Below are 19,135 nucleotides of genomic sequence, written 5' to 3' on the forward strand. Positions count from 1 at the left end.
TTCTGTGTGGATGACAGAATGAAGGACTGATATGCGCTGTGAACTTTCACTCACAGTATGATAAAAAGTTAGTAAAATAAAACAAAGGAAAAAGCCCCAAAGTTGTGATTTGTATTTTCACATAACCTTCAGAGACATTCTAATTGACACCATCATCAATGATTTTAATATTTATAAATAATTTACAGTGTTTAGCTCTGGTGGCTTGACCAGGTTCTGTGGGTGAAAGTTGGACAGTTTCCTCCTGTACCATTTACAGCCTCATGAACTAACTCACGACTCAATGAACTAACAGCTGTGAGTCAGTTCTTACTCGACATCAGTGAGTTGGGTTTTGTTTATTTATTTGCTTACAGTGTTTATCAGTACCTGATTTATTCTGCTCAAGATGTATTTGCCATTGATTGTTCATTAATCAAATGATCTGGAGCCCTTAGAACCTTGAATAACAGAATAGTTTTTTTCCTAGATAATTTGTCTGCCTCTCCTACCACCATTTTCATCCTTCTGTGTGCTAGGTAGTATGGATGAGCTTGAATGGCTTGTCTTTACAGATGTCGGTAACATTCACGGATATATCTGTGCTCTTTACACGGGCTGAGTGGAGAAAACTGGATCATTCTCAGAGGAACTTGTACCGAGATGTGATGCTGGAGAACTATAGCAACCTGGTCTCTTTGGGTAAGGAAAAAAAAATTACCCTGTGAATTAAAAAAAAAATCAGAAATTGAGATATCTCAACACTTTCTTTCCTTAATATAAACCATGAGTCATCAAAAAAATGTAACTTAATTTTATCATAGGTTGTCTTACAGGATCTTCACAAAGAAATGTAAAAATGTATCTCCCCTCCCCTTGTTGGCATAAAATTACACTATGTAGGAAAATGAAGGGATTGATCTTGATTATCTTCTTCTCTCTGTACTATAACAGTAGAAATTTCATTGTTCAGGCATCATTTCCTTAAAATGATTGCTATGTAGTTTTTTTATTTGTTCATCTTTCAATCTTGTTATTTTTATATACCATCAAGTTGTTTGTGACTCATTGTGACTCATATGTACAACAGCTTTGAACCATGCTGTATCTTGAGCCAACTTTACTGTCTCTGACACACCTATCCCCATTATCCTAGATACTGTGTCAGTCCATCTCATCCAGGGTCTTTCTCTCCTGCGCTGTCACTCCACCTTTCCAAGTACGATGTCCCTCTTCAAGGACTCATCTCTCCTTGCAACATGACCAAAGTATGTCAGACCTAGTTTCAGAATCCTTGCCTCCAAGGAGAAGCCTGGTTTCACCCTCTCCAGGACAAACCATTTTTCAATACAGGGCTTAGTTTAACCTTTTCTTTTCCAGCTAGATGAATATTATATTACCAGTCATGAACTAACTTTTCTGTAAAGGGTTAACTGTGATATTTTAAGCTTTGGAGGTCCAGATATGGTCTCTGTATAATTTTTTAAACTATTCTTGGCTCATCTTGTTGTTGTTAGATGCTGTCAAGTATGACTCATAGCAACCCTATGAACAAAAGATCTGAATTCTGTATTATCCTGTACCATCCTCACACTTCCTGACACACAAGAGCCTATTGCAGCAGTCACCATGTCAATCCACTTGGTTGAGCCTCTTGTTCTCCTTCTCCGAACCTCTATCTTTCTCAGCATCATGTGCTTCTCCAAGAAATATTCCATCCTAGCAACATACCCAAAGTATATGAGGTGAAGTTTCATTATCCTTGCCTCCAAAGAGCACTCTGGCTGCACCCTCTCTAAGGTGTATCTGTTTGTTCTTTTGGATGGTCCATGGGGTGTTCAGCACTCTCCTCCATCATCACAGCTCAAAGGCATCAGTTCTTCTTCTGTTATGCTTATTCATTGTTCAGCTCTCAGATGCATAGCAAGTAATCGGAAAGACCATGGCCGGATTCAGACATGCCCTAGTCCTCCAACTGACATCATTACTACAGTAATTTGGAGAAGTCCCTAACTGCAGACTTTCTCAGTGCAGTGTGTCTCCTTATTTCCTGACTGCTGGTTCTAAGGGTATTAATTTTTAATCCAAGCAAGATGAAATACTTATTCTTTACTGTTGTTGTTGTTATGTGCCATCGAGTCATTTGTGACTCATAGCAACCCTATGTATAAGAGTTCTAAAGTCTGTTCTATCCTGTGCCAACCTAGCCATCTCAAATGCACTTATTCCCACCACTCCAGTCACAGAATCGATCCATGTCATCGAAGGTCTTCCTCTCCTTCGCAGCCTCTCCACTCTGCCAAACATGATATCCCTCTCCAAGGACTAGTCCCTCCTTGCAACATGCCCAAAGTATGTCAGACAAAGCTTCAGAATCCTTGACTCCAAGGAGCATTCCGGCTTCACCTTCTCCAGGACAAACCTGTTTGTTCTACTAGCAGTCCATGGTATATTCAACACTCTTAGCCAGCACCACAGCTCAAAGACATCAATTCTATTTCTGTCAACCCTGTTCACTGTCCAACTCTCTGATGCATAGCACGTGATTGCGAAGACTATAGCCCAGATCAAGCTCACCTTAGTCTCCAGCCTGACGTCGTTGCTCTTCAGTACTCTTGAGAGGTCCCTCACAGTGACTTTCCCAATGCAATTTGTTTTTTGATTTCCTGGCTGCTGTTACCAAGAGTGTTGATTGTGGAGCCAAGCAAACTAAAACTATTAGCAGTATATAAACAATAGTAGCCCTTAACTCATAGTTTGTTGATGGCTACTATCTTTGAAAGAGTCAGGTCATCTTTTTCTTCTAATAAAGAAGTTGATGAGTATATATTTCAAGTAGATTTCTATTGAAAAGCCTAAATTCTGTCTCTATGTTGAATATATTTTCTCTTCTGTGGAAAGCTAATGGTACTTATTGATCAGGGCTACATGTTTGCTGTTTTTCTCTAACATAGTATTGTTAACATAGAACTGATTGTAACATAATCATGTTCTATAAATCACTCATCTTCCTCCTAGCACATTCCTTACACAAGGTAGGGACATCTCACAGAAAATCTTTGCACCATCCTGCATTTTTTCCACTCACATTTTGTTTTTCTCTTGACAAAAGATCTGCGACTAAGTACTGCCGTTCTTAAATGTATAAAAAACCAAAACATCAAACCAAGGTGATTCCACCCTCCCTCTTATGTGCAGGACCTTCATTTTCTAAGCCAAAAGTCATCTCCCTGTTGCAACAAGGAGAAGAGCCCTGGAAGATAGAGAAAGAAAATACTGGCGGTTCCTCACTAGGTAAGTGGATAAGACTACAGTGCCTGGGAATCACTGCAGATAACACTCTAGTTATAGAGGAATATGTACTTTCGTGGTGTTGATTGAGAATCTTTTCTTTAGTTCTTAAAAACAAATGGCGAAGAGAAAACTACTGTTCTAAGACATAGTCTTTCTTGTAGTGTACTCAGACAATTGAAAAGAATCTATTCTGGCTTAAACTTATGATGTGCATATGAGAAGGAGAGAAAAAAGCTACACAGTCTGGTCCTGTGAAAATAACACTCTAGGAGACCCTTTGGGAAGGATAATTCTTCTCTGTCCTATAGATTGGTACCTATGAGTTGGAATTGATTAAGATGGATTCAGTCACACTCAATAATAACATAAATGACAAGGAATAATTTAAAATAATTAAGAATAATTATTTAACACTTTATACTTTAGAGAAATGAATGATGGTCGAATAATTTCAAAAGAATTTAAATAGTCTTCAATAAAAACATAGTGTAAGAAGTTATGTTGTTATTCTGGTTATGTACTGTTGTTGAGAACAACTTCTAGCAACCATATGAACAACAGATCTGAACCCTCTCCTATCCTGTGCCAACCTCATCTCTGACACACTTGAACCCATTCCTGCAGTCTCTATGGCAATCCATATCATTGTGGGTCACCCTCTCTTTCCCTGACTCTCCACCTTTCCAAACATGATGTCTTTTTTAAAGGAATAACCCCTCCTAAAAACATGCTCAAAGTATGTGAGGATGATAGTGACTTCACCATCCTTGCCTCTAAGGAGCACTCTGCAGTACCTTCTCCAAGACATTTATTTATTCTTTTGGCAGACAATGGAAGATATTCAGTACTCTTCTCTAATCCCACACTTCAAAGTTATTGATTCTCCTGTCATCTTTATTAATATTCCATCTCTTAGAGGCATAGAAAGTGATTGAAAAGACAATGACTTGAATCAGGTGTCCTGTAGTCTTCAAACTGACATCATGGCTCAGAAAACTAAGAAGTTATAGTGTATCTCTATTTGGCATATATCAACATGTGTATAGAGAAAGAACACACTCATATGGAGTGAACCTAGGCATCCAGAGGGCAAGAGGAAGTTACAGAGAACCATTATAATATGTAATTAAAGAAAATTACATATGTTATGCTTGATCTGCCTTGAAATACAATGTTGTGAGTGATAGCATAATATGCATATGCATACAAGGAAGTCCAATTAATACCACCATCCTTAAAATATATACACCAACACCCAGAACCAAAGAGGAGGAAAAAGAAGATTTCTACCACATTTGCTGTCAGAGATTGATTTTACATGTGATTAAGATGCATTAATAATAATAATAATAATAATAATTGGTGACTAGAATGTAAAAGTTGGGAACAAAGAAGGATCAGTAGTTAGAAAACATGGACTTGGTGACAGAAATAAAGCTGGAGATAGAATGACAGAATTCTGCACAATCAACAATATGTTCATTGTAAATATGTTTTATAAGAAATGTAAGTGCAGGCTATACACATGGATTTCACCTGATGCCATGCATAAGAATCAGACCTATTAACATCTGTGGAAAGAACAACTGGAGAAGCTCAATGTCAGCTGTGAAAACTAGGCCAGGTGCTGATTGTGGAACAGAACACCAGCTACTCATATGCAAGTTCAAACTGAAGCTGAGGAAAATAAAATCAAGTCCTCAAGAATGAAAATTTGACCTTGAGGCTGTCCTGCCTGAATTTCAAAACCATCTCAGGAACAGGTTTGAGGCCTTGGACATTAATGAGCGAAAACCAGATGAGCTGTGGGAGGATATAAAGTATATCATCCAAGAACAATGTAAAAGGTCATTGCAAAGACAGAGAAGGAAGAAAAGACCAAGATGGATGTCATAAGACACTCTGAATATTGCACTATAGCGCCAAGAAGCCAAAGCAAAGGGAAAAAATCAAGATATTAAGTAGTTGAGATCATTAGCAGGCACTATGTCATCAACAGCCATGGATGGCTATTACTAGGAAGAAACTGAATTTGCACCACCTTCATAAAAGAGTGAACTGAGTTGGGAGCAACACACACCTGAATTGATGCAGATCTGAAGTGATATGGACTAGGAGCAACCCGCGGGAGTGACCCCCTGGGACCAAGCGGGACAGCTTGAATTAGAGTGAGGTACTTTGTGGGGATCACTGCTATTTGGCTGGATCATGTGGGACCTCTAAAGCTCAAGCAGAAGGATGGTGACACATCTGGAGCTCGAGTGAGGTGGCAGACCCAGTTCTCAAGGCGAAAACCAAGGCTTCCTGGTTTTACATTCAGGTGCCTGCACCTGCTCTGTATGTGTCTATATTCACACCCACCCTGTGTGCAAAGGTGTGCATGTCTGCCCTGCATGTGTGCCCACCCTGTGTGTGTCTGCATGCCCACATGCGCTGTATGCATCTGTGTTTGCACCTGTCTTATGTTTGGGCCTGCTGTGCATGTGTCTGCACGTGCGCCTGCCCTGTGTGCATCTATGCTCCAGTGTTCATCTCGTCATATCCAGTCACTTAACTGTCTTTAGCCTGGAGCACCTTGAACTGGCCTAGCTGCACAAGTCGTCTGTTTTCACAGGTCTTTTTTCTCTCAAACTGAAGCAAATCTTCACGTGGGTCAGAAGTTCGGAGAGAAACACAGACAGGGTAGCTGCCCCACCCTCTTCTGGAGTTCAGATAAAGAACCTGCCATTATCTGAGATATGAAAAACTCTACCTCAACAATGTCACACAAGAAGCAGGCTATGCACACCCTACACAAGCCCAAAGCAAAATGTCACCCCACCCCACCCCCTAAAGAAAGTGGCACAGTGTTAATGGATTTCCTAAAGCCAGAAAGGCTAATGGAACTTTCTAACACAGAATTTGAAAGAACTATGATTGAATATTTTCAATGGGTGAAAGACAAATTTGAATTACAAGACACTAAAAGCAAAACCCAGGAGGAGCTTAAAAAAATTCCCAAACAATGCAGATAATACAAAGGAGGCATTAGAGGCTCTGGAAAAACACGAAACTACTATCCAAAATATGAGGACCAATGTTTCCAATGCTATCAATATGATGGAAGGACACATGAACAGAGTTGATGAGATAGAGCACAGAATCAGTGAAATAGTAGAATTGTCACCACTGATCTGCTAGAGTAAAAAGCACAATGAAAAAGGAAGGAAAAAGAAGACAACCTAAGAATAATGTGGAATACAATCAAGAGAAACAACATGTGCATAATTGGAATCCCAGAACAGGAAGAAGCAAGTAAAGGCACCAAAAAAAATATGGAATAATTACTAGAGGAAAACTTCCCAGGCATAATGAAGAATAAGAGAATATACATTCAAGAAGCTGAGCGAACACCACATAGAATAGACCCTAAATGAAAAACATCAAGGCATATCATAGGCAAATTTACTAGAACCAAAGATAAGGAGAGAATTCTGAAAGCAGCTAGAGAGAAACAGAGAGTAACCTGTAAGGGAGAGCAGATAAGATAAAGTGCCAATTTCTCAGCAGAAACCATACAAGCAAGAAGACAATGCAATGACATATATCAAACAAAACTGTCAACCAAGAATACTGTGCCCAGCAAAACTGTCCATCACATATGAAGGAGAGATCAAGAATTCCAGACAAAAATAACTTAAGGGAGTTTGTAAAAACAATAACAGTGTTGCAGGAAACACTGAGAGACATCCTTCTTACAGAGGTTCCACAGAAAGCTGGATGTACCAGAGTAACTAGCAACAACACCAAGTAGAGCTCAACAAAATGGTAGCAATAAAACCTTGCCTCTCAGTAATCACACTGTATGCGAATGATTTGAATACACTACTGAAGAGAAAAGAATAGCAGATTGGATAAAAAACCCAAAATCTGTCAATATGTTGTCTACAAGAGACACACCTGAAAAATGAACATAAAGGAAAACTAAAAATAAAAGGGTGGGAGAAAATATATCAACCAAATGCCAACCAGAAAAAAATAATATCAATGCACCAAATGAAAGACCTGCAAAATATCTAAAACAAACATTAACAAAACTGAAAAAGGAAATAGACAACACTACTATAGTAGTTAGAGACTACAGTATATCACACTTTTTTCTTTTTTGAGCTGTAAACCATTTTTTTTATTACTAATTTCAATGAAACTTGACAGAGACTTTGAATTTCCATTAATTCATTGTTGCACTTTTCTCCCCTCCCAACCCTCCCCCCAGTACACTGCCCTTTTGGAAAAGTAAAAGAAAAGTTCTTTTTACAATTGTTTTACAATCCCTCCCCACAGGTCCACTCCATTATGCAACCTTCACTCTGGACTCCAGTCATGACAAAAATATCTAATCACATATCCCTTTTAAATAGTTTTCTCCCTCATCTGTTTTAATGCAGTATAATTATTGAACCCTTCTTTCTCAGTCTCCCTCCAACCCCCATGTCAGTCTTGTTTTACAACAGTGGTACCATGCAGTATTTGTCCTTTTGTGACTGAGATACATCACTCAGCATAATGTCCTCCAGGATCACCCATTTTGGCTTGGCAGTGCAAGTCCTTACCCACTAGGCCACCAGAGCTCCCATGCTGGATCACCCATTTTGAATAATATTGCATGAGTTCCTTGTTTTTCAATGCAGTGTAGTATTCCATTATGTGAATATACCACAGCTTCTCTATCCATTGCTTTGTTGATGGGCACTTAGGTTGTTTCCAACTCCTTGCTATTGTGAACAAAGCTGCAATAAACATGGGTGTGCATTTATCTGCTTGGATGTCAGTTATGGTCTCTTTGGGGTATATTCCCAGTAGTGGAATTGCTGGGTCAAATGGTATCTCTATTTGCAACTTTTCTTTAATTAAATTTTATTAATTTTAATGAACATTTGCACAGATTTTGGATTCCCATTCATTCATTGTTGTACTATTTTCGCTGTCCCCCCAGTTCGTTCCTCTTCCCCCCCCCTTGAAAGTCTATTTTAATTGTTCCATTGCCACAATGCTTGTCAAAGACAGTTCTGATTAATCTCCTTTGTCAGTGTATCCGAGAACACGCCATACTGACTTCCACAGTGGTTGTACCATTTTACACTCTTACCAACAGTGAATAAGGGTTCCAATTTCTCCACAACCTTGCCAGCTTTTGTTGCTTGCTGTTAAATTTTGCTATTCTGACTGGGGTGAGATGATATCTCATAGTTGTTTTGATTTGCATCTCTCTTAAAGCTAGGGATTTTGAACATTTCTTCATGTGCTTGTTGGCCATCTGAATGTCTTCTTTGGGGAAGTGTCTATTCATATCCTGTGCCCATTTTTCAATTGGATTATTTACCTTTACCTTGTTGTGGTGCTCAAGTATTTTATAAATTCTGTATAAAAGTCCCTTATCTGATATGCCGTTACCAAATACTTTTTCCCAGTCTGTGGCTTCCCTTTTTACCCTGTTGGAGAAGTTTTTTGATGTGCATAGGGATTTGATTCTTAGTAGGTCCCATTGATCTATTTTATCTTCTCCTGGTTGTAGGTCCCTACAGTGTTTTCAAAGTGATTGTTCTGTTCTCATAAAATTTAAATACACAAAGATTTTATGGCTATATTCTTTGTGGAAAGTTAAACATTATATTTCAAAATAAAGCCTCCTTTCACCATCCCACTTTTGAGACCATTCTAAGTGTAATTGCTATTAACAATGTCTTCCTAAACCTTTTCTCTGTACAGACACACATACTATACATAAAAGCATGTTGTCGTTGTTATGTGCCATCAGGTCACCTGCAACTTGTAATGACCCTATGTACAACAGTCCTAAACCCTGCTCTATCCTGTGCCAATCTTATTGTCTCTGATGCACCTATCCCATTATCCCAGTCAGTGAATCAATCCATCTCGTTGAGGATCTTCCTCTACTGTGCTATCCCCTCACCCTCGCAAGCATAATGTCCTTCTCCAAGGACTGATCCTGCCTTGCGACATGTCCAAACCATATCAGATGAAAAAACTAGGGTCACATAACAAAATAGGAGTCAATAGAAGTGGCTATTCTGGATTAAGGGCATCCTTGATCTATTTTATTTAGGGATGGCAGTTGGAGACATTTGGTTATGAGATTTAAGAGAATCTGGTGGCTAGTTAGACTTGAAATGCAAGGGAGAGATTTGGAGATGCAACTTGTAATATATGATAAAAGTAACGGAAAAGCTTGTGATGTCATTCTGAACTAGAAAATCTAGGGGAAAGATTTGAAAAGGAATGGACTGTGTTCAGAGTTGACAGGTTGAAATTGAAGCATAAGAAAGATACTCAGTTCAAAATTCTAGCAGACAGTTGGAAAAACCTCTGAAGAGTATTTAGGAGACTTGGGATACTAATTCATGAAGGAGGTGTGATAAGATTGAGGAGAATCTCAGAATAGCATAGACTCCAGAAAGGATAATCTGAGGGGGTGGGGGAAGTAAATATAGTTTTTGCATATTAATGTCCCATGCAAATAACTTGTAAGTGCACATGCACATAGTATGCATAGGAAACTAAGACATGAGAGGGTTGCTTGATTTCTAAAACTATTCCACATGATACGTGTTGTTTGCATAACAGTTTGGTGTACTCTTCCTTTTATTTCTGAGACACTGTAATGTCCTGATTTTCTAGCTTTCTTGACTTCTAAAATATGGTTACCCAAGTTATTTATTTTAGTTTTCAAATAAAAACTTTTATATTAATGACTCCCAAGGAGGCTTTTTCCTGAACTCTAGAATAATATACAGCTAACCAGCTCAATATGTATCTATTAAGGCATCTCAATCATGACAAACATCTAAAATAGAATGCCCCTTCAAACTTGTGCTTTTTTAAATGTTAACTTCTCAATGATCAGCACTAGCTAGAAATGGAAGAGTGAGCCTTAACTTTTCTTTTTCTTCTTGTCATTTCATATGCAGTCCGTCAGTAAATCGAATCCTATTAGTGGTCTTCACATTATATCCTGATATACTCTCACCTGCAGTGCCACCACCTTTCTCACCTTGATAGCTACAGCAGAACTTTAAATGGTCTTTTCCCTCCTTGTTTTCTCTTGTACCCTACTAGCATCTTTTGGCTATATAATAGCCAACTTGAAAAGGTAGCTTCCCCTGTAGCTTCTCATCATAACTTAGAACAAAATCCAGAGACCTTTCCAGTACATTTATGAATTTACAAGATTTTCCCTGAAACCATTGCTCTAGTCTTTTTATAATTTCCTCTCTTGCTCACTATTGTCCAGTCATTCCATTCTCTTTGTAATTCCTCAGATAGGTTAAACACACTCATTCCCAGCCCCACCGCCCCTCACCCCTTTTTCTTGTTGTGTACATCAAATAAGATCCTACTGGCTCAGGAGGAGATTGCCTCTCCTTCTTCTGTGGATAATCTGGTGGATTCGAACTACATGTCTTTGGGGTTGCAGCACAGCTTCTTGTCAGTAGGACACCAGAGCTCCCTTAAGCACACTCCCCCCCCCTTTTTCTTTAATTGAAATTTTAATGAAAGTTTACAGAGACTTTATATTTCCATTCATACATTTTTGTACATTTTCCTCCCTGTCCACAACTCCCGCCCCCAGTTTGCTTTTCTCTTTGAAAAGAAAAAAAAATTATTTAATTGTTATACAGTCATCATCCCTCCCCCCCGTCCAATTTACTATGCAGCTTTTATTCTGGACTGTTGTCATGAAAATAATGTTGTTGTTGTTGATATGTGCCATCGAGTCGTTTACGACTCATAACGACCCTGTGTACAAGAGTTCTAAACGCTGTTCTATCCTGTGCCAACCTAGCCATCTCAAACGCACTCATTTCCACCACTCCAGTCACAGAATTGATCCACCTCATTGAAGGTCTTCCAATCCTTCACCGCCCCTCTACTTTACCAAACATGATGTCCCTCTCCAAGGACCAGTCCCTCCTTGCAACGTGCTCAAAGTATGTCAGACAAAGCTTCAGAATCCTTGACTCCAAGGAGCATTCTGGCTTCACCTTCTCCAGGACAAACCTGTTTGTTCTCCTAGCAGTCCATGGTATATTCAACACACTTCTCCAGCACCACTGCTCAAAGGCATCAATTCTCTTTCTATCATCCCTATTCACTGTCATACTCACTGATGCATAGCACTTAATTGTGAAGACTATAGCCTGGATCAGGTGCACCCTAGTCTCCAGTCTGACATCATTGCTCTTCAGTACTCTTGAGAGGTCCGCAGCTGACTTTCCCAAAGCAATTCGTCTCTTGATTTCCTGGCTGCTGTTACCAAGAGTGTTGACTGTGGAGCTAAGTAAACGAAAACTGTTAACTATCTCAATCTCTTCACCATCCATACTGATGCTGCCAATTGGCCCAGTGGTGAGAATCTTTGTTTTCTTGATGTTGAGCTTCAATCCATATTGAAGGCTGCAGTCTCTGACCTTCTGCAGCAAGCACTTCAGGTCCTCCTCAGTTTCAGCAAGCAGGGTTGTGTCATCTGCGTAACGAGGTTGTTGATGATTCTTCCACCAATCCTGATGCCACATTCCTCCTCATGCAGCCCAGCATTTCGCATGATCTGTTCTGCATACAGATTGAAAAGGTATGGAGACAGAACACATCCTTGATGGACTCCCTTCTTGATTTTGAACCATGTAGTGTCTCCTTGCTCTTTTCTGACGACTGCCTCTTGGTCCAAGTATAGGTTTCGCATTAGCACAGTCAAATGTTCTGGATTCCCATTCTTCTCAGAGTCAGCCACAGCTTACTGTGATCCACACAGTCAAAAGCCTTTGCATAGTCAATGAAGTACAGATAGACATTCTCCTGGTAATCTTTGTTTTCTGCCAAGATCCATCTAACATTAGCTATAATAGCCCTAGTACCATGACCTCTTCTAAATCCGGCCTGCAAATCTGGCAGTTCTCTGTTGACATATTACCTAATCATATATCCCTTTTAAACAGTTCTCTCCCTCACTTATTTCAATGCAGTATACATTATTTATTCCCTCTTAGGTTCCCCCCAACCCTGATGCCAGTCCTGTTTTACAACAGTGGCCCTATGCAGTATTTGTTCTTTTTGAGATATTTCACTCACCTTAAGCACACTTCTATATTAACTATTTCCTTTGCATAACACACTCTTTCTTTGGCTATCCATGTGGCTTTTTCTCAATTTCATTTAATTTTCCACTCAAAGGTAATCTTCAAATGGTCAGCCTATCAAAAATACCCTCTATCCAAAACCCCCAAGGAATATCAGTTTTAAAGAAGGAAAAGGGTTATTTGTGAAGGAAATGAAGAAGTGGAAATGGTAGAAGAAAACAAAAATATAATTTAATATATCTTCAAGGATGCTATGTTGTTATTTATATGCCATTGACTTGCTTGTGACTCATAGCAACCCTGTGTACAATGGCTCTGTACCCTTCTCTATCCTATGTCAATCTTATTGTCTCTGACACGCCTATCCCTATTACCCTAGCCACTGAATCAATCCATCTCATTGAGTGTCTTCCTCTCTTGTGCTGTGCCTCCATCCTTCCAAGCATGACATCCCTCTCCAAGGACTGGTCTCTCCTTGCAACATGTCCAAGTACATCAGATGACGCTTCAGTTCCTTGCCTTCAAGGAGCAGCTTGGTTTCACCCTCTCTGGGACAAACCTGTTTGTTCTCCTAGTAATCCGTGGTATATTCAATACTTTTCTCCAGAACCATAGCTCAAAGGCATTTATTTTACTTCTATCATCCCTAGTCATTGTCCAGCTTTCTGATGCATAACAAATAATTGCAAAGACCATGGCCTGGATCAGGCACACCTTAGTCGCCAGACTGACATTGTTGCTCTTCTTGGAGAAGTCTCTGACAGCAGATTTCCCTATGTAATTTGTCTTTTAATTTCCTGACTACTGGTATCAAGACTGTTTGATTGTGGAGCCTAGAAAACTGAAGCTGTTAACAATCTCAGTCTCTTCACTATCCATCACGATGCTGCCAATTGGCCTAGTGATGAGAATCTTTGTTTTCTTGATGTTGAACTTCAATTCATATTGAAGGCTGCAGTCCTTGACCTTCTGCAGCACTCGCTTCAGGTTCTTCTCAGTTTCAGCAAGCAGGGTTGTGTCATCTGCATAACACAGATTGTTGATGAGTTTTCCTTCAATCCTAATGCCACATTTCTCCTTATAGAGTACTGCCTCCTGGATAATCTTTTCTGCATATAAATTGAAAAGATATGGAAATAGTACACATCTCTGGTGTACACCCTTCCCAATTTTCAATAATACAATGTTCCCTTGCTTTGTTCTGACAGCTGCCTCCTGGTCCAAGTATGGGTTTCACATAAGCACTATCAAGTGTTCTGGGATTCCTCTTCTTCTCAGAGTTAGCCACAGTCTGTTGTGGCCTACACAGTCAAATGAAACACAGATAGATATTCCCTGCTTTTGGCCAAGATCCATTTACCATTAGCTATAATATCCCTGGTACCATGGCTTCTCCTAAACCCAGCCTACACTTCTGGCAGTTCTCTGTTGATGTGTTGTTCCAATCGTTTTTGGATAATCTCCAGCAAAATCTTGCTTGCATGTGATATTAATGATATTGTTTGGTAATTTCCACACTCTGTCAGATCACCTTTCTTTGGAATAGGAACAAATATAGATCTCTTCCAGTCAGTTGGCCAGGTGGTTGTCTTCCAGATTTCTTGCCACAACTTGGTGTGCACATCTAGGGCACTATCTGTTTGTTGAAATTTATCAGTTGGTATACCATCCATATCTGGGGCCTTGTTTTTTGCCATTTCTTTCAGAGTAGCTTGAACTTTTTGATCTCCTTGAACTTCTTGCTCATAGGTTGTTTCATTCAATTCTTCAGTGTCTGCCAATTTCTTTTGGTACAATGACTCTGTATACTCTTTCCATCTTCTTTTAATACTTCCTAGATCATTTAATATTCTGCCCAAATCATCTTTAAGAATTGCAGCATGAGGCTTGAATTTGTTCTTCAGTTCCTCGAGCTTAAGAAATGCTGAGCGATTTTGGCCGTTTTGCTTTTCTGACTCCATCTCGTTGCACATGTCTTTGTAATACTTTACTTTGTCCTCCCGCACTGCCCTTTGATATTTTCTGGTTAGCTCCTTAATTTCTTCCCTTTGCTTTGGCTTCTCAGTGCTCCAGGGCAACTTTCAGAGTCTCTTCTGACTTCCATTTTGGTCTTTTCTTTCTCCTCTGTCTTTGTAATGACCTTTTGCATTCGTTCTGGATGATATTCCTGATATCTTCTTACAACTCATCTGGTCTTTGTTCATTAGTGTTAAAGCCTCAAACCCTATCCTGAGACAGTTTTGAAATTCAGGTGGGATAGACTCAATGTCATATTTTGGTTCCTGTGGATTTTAGAGACATCTCCAAAATACTAAAAACAGTGATATCAATCTGGACACTAAGGTGTACCTGATACAGGCCATGGTCTTTACAATCACTTGCTATGCATCAGAGAGCTGGACAGCGACTAGGGTTGATTGAAGGAGAATTTGAGCTTTGGTGTTGGAGAAGAGTATTGAATATACCATGGACTGCTAAGAGAATGAACAGGTTTGTCCTAGAGAGGGTGAGACCAGGCTGCTCCTTGGAGGCAAGGTTTCTGAAGCTTGGTCTGACATACTTTGGTTTGACGTACTTGTTGCAAGGTGGGATCAGTCCATGGAGAGGGACATCATGCTTGGGAGAGTGGAGGGACAGCAAGAGGAAGACCCTTGATAAGATAGATTGATTCTGTGCCTAGGGAAATGAGGGGGTAGGCATGTTAGAGACAATAAGATTGGCACAGGATAGAGCAGGGCGTGGGCTGTTGTACACAGGATCACTATGAGTCACAGGTGACTCCACAGTACATACCAACAACAACAATAAGCAAAATATTACTGAAACGTCATCCAAAACCAGCTAGCACTGCTAGAAGTTTAAGCTGGATTTAGAAGAGGCTAGATGGAACCTGGCTGAAAGAAAAGAATACTAGAACATTTATTTATATTTTATTGACTATGCAAAGTCATTTGACTGTGTGAATCATAACAAATTATGGCTGATATTGAGAAGAATGGCAATCATAGAACACTTAATTATGCTCATGAAAAGCCTATACCTAGACAAAGAAACTGTTGTTTGAACAGAGCAAGGGAACACTGCGTCATTTAAAAGTGAACAAAGGTATGATTCAGGGTTATGTCCTTTTACTGTACCTGTTAAAGCTGTGTGCTGAGCAATTCACTCAAGAAGATGGGCTCTGTGAAAAAGAATAAAGCATCAGGATTGGAGGGTGAATCATCAACAACTTGTACTATTTGTATGATGGAACCTTGCTTGTTAGTTTGTATAGCCTTCGTCTGTCCACTTGCTGTACAGAGGTAACTCATGGTTGCTGTGAAGCTGAACACTGTGACACTGATGTGTCAAAAGCGAGAATGGTTACCCATGGTGGACAGTGTTTGGGGGAGCTCCCCGATTAAAACAAGCTTGGAAGCAGGCATGGCATCCACTTCCAAAATAACTTGCCTCTGGAAACTCTATGAACCTGGAGAAAGGATGAACATTATACAGGTGTCCAGGCCTTTCATTCATTGGGTTGCTGTGAGCCGCCTACAACTCGACAGCACTTAACAACAACAGCACCTTGCTGAAAGTGAGAAAGACTTAAAATACTTGCTGCAGAAGAGCAAAGACTACCCTTCAATATGGATTATATTTCAACATGTAGAAAACAGAAGTTCTCACCACTGTACTAACTGGCAACATCATGATAATTGAAGAAAAGATTGAAATTGACAACAATTTCACCTTACTTGAATCCACAACCAACATCCTTGATTATCAGCAGTCAGGAGACGAGGAGAGGTATTGCAATGAGAAAGTGTGCTGTCAGGGGCCTCTCCAAATTACTGAGGAACAATGATGTCAGTTTGAGGACTAAGGTGTGCTTGATTCAGGGTAAGGTCTTTTGCCCCTTACTAAGCACCTGAGAGGTGGACAATGAATGATAGTAAAAGAATTTATGCTCTGAGTTGTGATATTGGTAAAGAGTGCTGACTATCCCATTGACTGCCAAAAGAACAAAGAAATATCTTGTAGAAAGTGCAGCCAGAGTCCTCCTTGAAAGATGGCAAAGCTTTGTCTCACTTACTTTGGTAATGTTGGTAGGAAAGGCTGTTCATTGGAAGGGACAGCATGCTTGGAAAGATGCAGGGTTGACGAGAGAGAGGAAGACTTCAACCAGATGGATTGTCACAGTGAATGCAGCAATAAGCTCAATTATGTCAGAGGTGATAAGGACAGCACCGGATAGGACAAGGTTCAGATCTATTGTTCATAGGGTCACTAACATTCATACTCAACTCCATGCGCATAACAGCAACATATGTACAGTTGTTGCCCTAATAATATTTAATATTAATTTGTCTTTACCAATTATTAATATTTAACCTATGAATTACCACCATATTATTCTTGTTAATTTCTTAGTGTTATGGAGACAGAAATACTGCAAGTGACTACTTTTAAAGAACAGAAGTTTATTTCTCCCAGTCAAGACACTCTCTGGGGAACATTCTCTCTTTCTTTCTCTCTCTGTGTTGTAGGGGAAAATCCTTGTCTCGGTTTCTTTATCTCCAGCATTGCTCAGCTTTTTGAGGATCTGCACACAACATCTTTATTTTTCCCCATTTGAACTTGCTCTTTTTACATCTCAGAAGTCTTATCTGTAAGACACAATCTATACTATTTGACTTTATTAGTATAACAAAGAGGAATAAATTCCATTTATTCCTAAATGGAATTACAGCATCCACAAGTGTAGAGGCTAGGATTCCAGTATATAATTTGGGGGAACATAATTCACCAGCTCCTCTGTGCAGAAGAAGGTGTGCAATCTTCTTCTATGCAATTTACAACCCCTGGAAAACACACTGGAGGGTCAGCTGTGAGATGGTTCCAGCTCAGTGACAATGAATTAAGTTGTAGAGTTGAATTTAATTCGTAATATTCTCCTTTATTTTTTCTATCCTTTGTTCTCCTACTTAATATTGATCTATTTTGTAAAAAAATTTACAATAGAGCCTTTTTTGCTTTACTTGAATTAGTTTCCTTCTGAACTTGTAACTTTCCACTTCATTGAGACCTTTTAGAACTTCTCTAAGTGCTAAATTAATTGAGTAATGCCAACCCTGTTAAAACTGATCCTTAAATCTTCCCTTCATTCATGCTTGTCTAGAAATATCTTAATCACATGCAGCTAGTTCTTACTATGTGGAGATGTTGTATCTCTGACTTTGCCAACTTGATAAAATTTGTGACACTAGTATCAACAATTACAGTGGTTTTGTGGATATGCTTAGAGCTGACAAGAAAAAAAAAATTAAGTCCTTTGAGCCACAAGTTTCCATCTGAAGCCAAACAAGGTATTATTCTGCCTTCTTATATTAACTCTCATACTGTAACAAAAGTCCTTTTCATTATCTGTGTAGGGTCAAAATCTTTAAAATTTAGTGCTTTTTTTGTTGCAAAGTGCTAATCATCAGAAGGTTGACTGTACCTTGTAGAGACTGTATATGTATTCCGTAAGCTTCATTTAGGTGCTCATTATAGTGCTGTTGACTGTCAGTTCAGTGTTAATAAATTGACTACAAAAAATAACTTTTAAAAAGACATATACTTGAAAAGATGTTATATTCTGGTTTGCTGATGATAATGTGACCAGAACCTCCTGGAATTTAACCCTGGGAGCAGTAGTTGTACATTTACTAATTCATTGTTTGGAATAACTTTTAGAACGTGTTGTTGTTGTTGAGTGCTATCGAGTCGTTAGGCAACTCATAGCGACACTATGAATGAAAGTCCTCAACCCTTGTGTGACTTTCATCCTTTCTCCGAGTTCATAGGGTTTCTGGAAGCAAGCTGTTACGGAAGTGGATGCCACTCCTGCTTCCAAGCTTGTTTTAATTGGGGAGCTCCACCAAACACTGTCTGCCATGGGTAACCATTAACGCATTTGACACATCAGTGTCACAGTGTTCAAGCTTCACAGCAATCACAAATTCCTGCTGTACGGCAAGTGTACACACCAGGGCTATACAACCTAGAAGAATGTTTGAACAAAAACAATGGAAAACGAGCCTGAGGGCCGCGGATTAAAAGTCACCCACCTTTGGCTTGGTAACATCACTTCATGTCCACTAGGCCAACAGATTACTCTCTATGTTGATGTTATTGTTGTTAAGTGCTGTCGAATTTTAGGCGACCCATAGAGGCCCTATGAGCAAACGTCCTCAACACTTGTGTGACTTTCATCCTTTCTCCAAGTTCATAGGGTTTCTGGAAGCAAACTGTTAATGGAAGTGGATGCCACTCCTGCTTCCAAGCTTGTTTTAATCGGGGCATGAACAACAAAGAACAAGAATTAACTCAGTGTGTATGAAAGTAATATACACGTTGTTTATAATTATTTGACATTATTAATAGAGAAAGATGCTGTACTTAAGGAAGGCTAGCAACTACGAAAGAACAAATTTGATATGTAATTGTGGTGCCATGAAGAAGATTGATGTGTAGGTCAAAGGGCGTAATATGTATGCTTTTGAAAAACAGACATAAAAGAACAAGAAAGTGATATTTGTTTGTGGTGAGTACTATAATAAGGAGAATGGACTGTAGATGTTCAGCATTAAGAACGGACTCATAGAGATTACCTTTTGTGGTTTGTTTAAAATTGTTATTTTAAAAGTAATTTGAATAGGGAGCTTTGGTGGCCTAGTGGCAAGAAGCTGCATGGCAATCCCAGA

The 19,135-nt window shown here is 39.4% G+C and overlaps 1 protein-coding gene across 1 annotated transcript in view; it reads left to right on the forward strand.

The window, feature by feature from the left end:
- The window catches only part of ZNF354A (zinc finger protein 354A), a 33,353-nt gene that overhangs the window by 7,370 nt on the left and 6,848 nt on the right, over positions 1-19,135 (forward strand). Inside the window, exons 2-3 of the mRNA XM_006898137.1 lie at positions 555-681; positions 3,178-3,277. Of these exons, the coding sequence (XP_006898199.1) occupies positions 555-681; positions 3,178-3,277 (227 nt within the window). The remainder of the gene's footprint in view (positions 1-554; positions 682-3,177; positions 3,278-19,135) is intronic.

Source organism: Elephantulus edwardii, unplaced genomic scaffold (assembly GCF_000299155.1).
Source record: "Elephantulus edwardii isolate Elephantulus edwardi_28Jun2011 unplaced genomic scaffold, EleEdw1.0 scaffold00221, whole genome shotgun sequence".
NCBI classification, from domain to species: domain Eukaryota; kingdom Metazoa; phylum Chordata; class Mammalia; order Macroscelidea; family Macroscelididae; genus Elephantulus; species Elephantulus edwardii.